At 56.7% G+C, this 3452-nt stretch overlaps 1 protein-coding gene across 1 annotated transcript in view; it reads right to left on the bottom strand.

Moving 5' to 3' along the window:
* The window catches only part of CARMIL2 (capping protein regulator and myosin 1 linker 2), a 15937-nt gene that overhangs the window by 4634 nt on the left and 7851 nt on the right, over positions 1 to 3452 (bottom strand). Inside the window, exons 25-29 of the mRNA XM_027767019.1 lie at positions 1273 to 1386; positions 955 to 1115; positions 792 to 879; positions 441 to 590; positions 248 to 314 (exon numbers count right to left, since the gene is read on the bottom strand). Of these exons, the coding sequence (XP_027622820.1) occupies positions 248 to 314; positions 441 to 590; positions 792 to 879; positions 955 to 1115; positions 1273 to 1386 (580 nt within the window). The remainder of the gene's footprint in view (positions 1 to 247; positions 315 to 440; positions 591 to 791; positions 880 to 954; positions 1116 to 1272; positions 1387 to 3452) is intronic.

Raw genomic sequence — 3452 nt, 5'->3', positions numbered from 1 at the left:
GGGGGTGGGGAAGGGGGCGGGGGAGGGGGAAGACGAGCGGGACGATGTCCGGGCTGTGGTCTGCTCTGTCCTGTTCTATGCTGACCACAGCAGACGCCAGCTTTGCAGGTTGAATGGGGTCTTGTCCCGGCCCAATCAAGTGTTAGGGAGAAGCGGGACAGAACCGAACAAGTATGTCCGGGTGTCCAGGCCTAAAGAAGCTGTGGCCCACCTGGGTAAACTCTCTTCCCTCAAAGCCCTGACTTACTGTGAGTGGAGGGGACCAGGCGAAGACAGTGGATGGGCTCAGGCCATTTCCTTGGAGGACAGTCATCCTGGTGGGAAGGGCACAAACCCAGTCTGGGGTAGGAACATAATCCCAGAAGAGCTGCCTTTCACCTTCCACCCTCCAGCAAGATGGGAAGATCTGGAGTTCTATATTCAGTTATGGAACCACTTACTTCCTTTTCCTTCCCTTCCTTGTCCTTTTCCTCCTCTGGGAAGAAAAGATCTTCCAGTTCCCCAGACCTGAGGGGGCTGGGCTCGCCTCCATCCAGTGCTGGCAGGGAGTGGGGCACTGCCACTGTGGCCTGCTGAGCCAGACTCTCCACCTGCAATGCCCAGCAGGCCAAAGATGGGCAGGTAGGGCCTCAGCCACGATCCCTCAGTGCTAAGGGAACCCTAAAATAACCCAGGGCCACATGACCCCAGAAGACGTTACAGAACTCCTGCAAGGTCGCTAGTCAGGTCACTGTGTGTGTGTGTGTGTGAGCTAGCATGTGCAAGCGCATGCGTACACAGCTCCCCCTCACCAGCTGGTCCCGGGCTTCACACAGACCCTCCACAGCCTGAGCCACAATGCTCTCTGCCAAGGTCCCTGTGACTGACAGTCGCATGTCCCTGAAGGCAGAAGAGGGAGTGTTTAGCCTCTGAAGAGGCAGGAAGCCCAACCCTGCCCCGCCCCGTCCAGGTTACCTGAGTCTAGTGAAGGCATCTAGCAGGAGCTGCTCAGGGAGCAGCTCTGGGAGGGTCCTTGAGTCTGCCAGGACCCCCTCTAGCTGCTCCTTCCAGCGGGGTCCCTGCAGCATCCTAGGGCAGAGGCTCCTTGTTGTGTCCAGTGTAGCCTGAGTGAAGTCCTGGCAAAGGTCAGAGCATGGTGAGGGTGTGGCTACGGCCCAGGCCACATGGCTCGAGGCTGCAGCCCCCACAGAACACTGATTTAGAGGATAACACAGGCAAGCCTCTGGGATGTGGCTCAAGGCTGCACATGGAAGTGAGGCTGGGGCATCTCACCTGGATGTCCTGGCGGCAGACCTCACCCACCTGTCCCAGGAGGCCCTCCAGCTTCTGCCGCAGCTGCCAGTGATGACTTGGGGAGCTACCGGCCTCATATAGAATGGGGAGAATCTGAGGGCCAAGGACAAAAAGGAGTTGCAAGTGGACACCTGCCCAGGTTGGAAAGGGTCATTGTGGTGGGAGGGGGAGTGCTCACGCTGAGAGAGAAGTTGGCATTTTGGATGGCATCCTCGGCCTGGTGCACGGCAGCTTCGCCCTGGGGCCCAGCCCCACAACCGAGCAGCTCCACATGTTCCTGCACCGACTGACACAGCTCGTTCACCTCCTGGAGGACACGAGGGGTCAGTCCCACCTAGTGCCTTCCCAGTCTCCCAGACCCAAACTGTTTCCCTACTAGGGTCTGCGACAGGGGAGGTAGGGTCCTGAGGCGGGCACTGTTGGGCTGCCACTTAGGAATACTGTCTGTTTGGGGGAGGGCAATGTATCTACTTTTGATTCACTTTAGAAACTTAATATACACATCCGAAGTGCCTAGAATAGCAAGGAAAGGAGCTGTTAACCCTGTCTGTTTTGGAAGTTCAGTCTGAGGGCCAATGGATGACATAGCAGTTAAGTTGCTGGACTCTAAGGCGGTCAACCACAGTTCAAGTCCTGAACCCAGGGGCTTGAAACTCACACCAAGCATGTGTGCATGCATGCCCGGGATCCCAGGAGGAAAATGGAGGAGAAAGGACTGTAGCGGGGCTATCCCGCCTGGGATAGCCCTTTCACTGTGTCTGTCTCTCTCGGGCAAGCACATGCACCATAAGGCAAAAAACTCTAAAAAATAAAGAAGTTCAGTCTGCTCAGCATCCACATAGAAGATAAACTATGTGTATGTGTGAAACGGGAGTGAGGACCCATGGTAGGGCACCAGGGGGAAGCAAGACCATGGGGTAGGGGTGAGGAGCAGCGTGTTTAAGAGTTGGTCCAGAGGCAAGACCGAGGAGGACCTCAAAGACTCCAGTGTGGCCAAGAAAGACCTGGAATGATGCCTAAACCTCTGTCCACACACTTGGCAGTGTGAGCACCACTGAGACTGGCCTCCAAGGTAGAGCACAGGGTGTGTGGGAGATGATGAGATCACCTGATCTCACCAAATAGAGCCCCTGCAAGGTGTCTGGATCAAGGTGTCCGGGCTTTGGGCTTAGGAGAGAAATGGGATTTGGGAACAGGGAATTGGAGACATCTCAGAAAGGCAGGGTAGCGGAGGGAGATGAGATGAAGCCAGAGGAGGGGCTGCTGGGTTTGGCCACACAGAGGTGAGTGGGGAAGGGAGAGGAGTCCTGTGAATGGGAAGTCAGAGACAGAGCTATGATCAGAGGAACACTGAAGAAGGATTTTAAAACACCTTCTGTTTTAACGGGAGAGCCTTTGTACATGCCAAAAGCAGCCCGGGGTGTAATTTGGGGAGCTATTTCAAGAGTGGTTGGCTGTCTCCAGACCAAGGAGGAGGCCTTGTCTGGGATAGCAGGTCTCAGGTACCCTAGGCCTTGGAAAGTCTGACCCTGACACGTAGAGGTTCCCAAATGCCACAGGTCCCCCCACCCACTGCCTCCCCAGGGCACTGAAGTTAGGGGAGAGAAACTGACCTGCTCAGAGGGTTCTGAGATCAGACTTGTTGTCTGAAGGCAACAAGCACGGTCTGAAGTGGCAGGGTCTGTGCGGTTGTTCCTCAAGAGGCAGGCTTGGATCTGGGCACAAGGGATATCACAAAGTGGCAGAGGACAAAGCCACAGTGCTCAGGAGGGCAGGAGAGGAGATGGGACCCCACCTGATGGACTGCACGAGCCGTCAGTTCCGGGCGGCTGCGTTGCGCCTGGGCCACGTCGTTCAATGGCAGAGGCATGGCCTTCAGGCTGTGGTTCTGCTCCAGAGCCTGCGCTACATCCAGCAGGCCCAGAGCAGATGTGTGGTTCCGATGGTCCCTGTGACGGAGAGTCGCATGTCCCTGAAGGCAGAAGAGGGAGTGTTTAGCCTCTGAAGAGGCAGGGAGTCCAACCCTGCCCCGCCCCGTCCAGGTTACCTGAGTCTAGTGAAGGCATCTAGCAGGAGCTGCTCAGGGAGCAGCTCTGGGAGGGTCCTTGAGTCTGCCAGGACCCCCTCTAGCTGCTCCTTCCACCGGGGTACCTGACGCA

Source organism: Tupaia chinensis, unplaced genomic scaffold, assembly GCF_000334495.1.
Source record: "Tupaia chinensis unplaced genomic scaffold, TupChi_1.0 Scaffold143830_1, whole genome shotgun sequence".
NCBI classification, from domain to species: Eukaryota; Metazoa; Chordata; class Mammalia; order Scandentia; family Tupaiidae; genus Tupaia; species Tupaia belangeri.
This window is presented reverse-complemented; position numbering and strand designations above follow the sequence as displayed.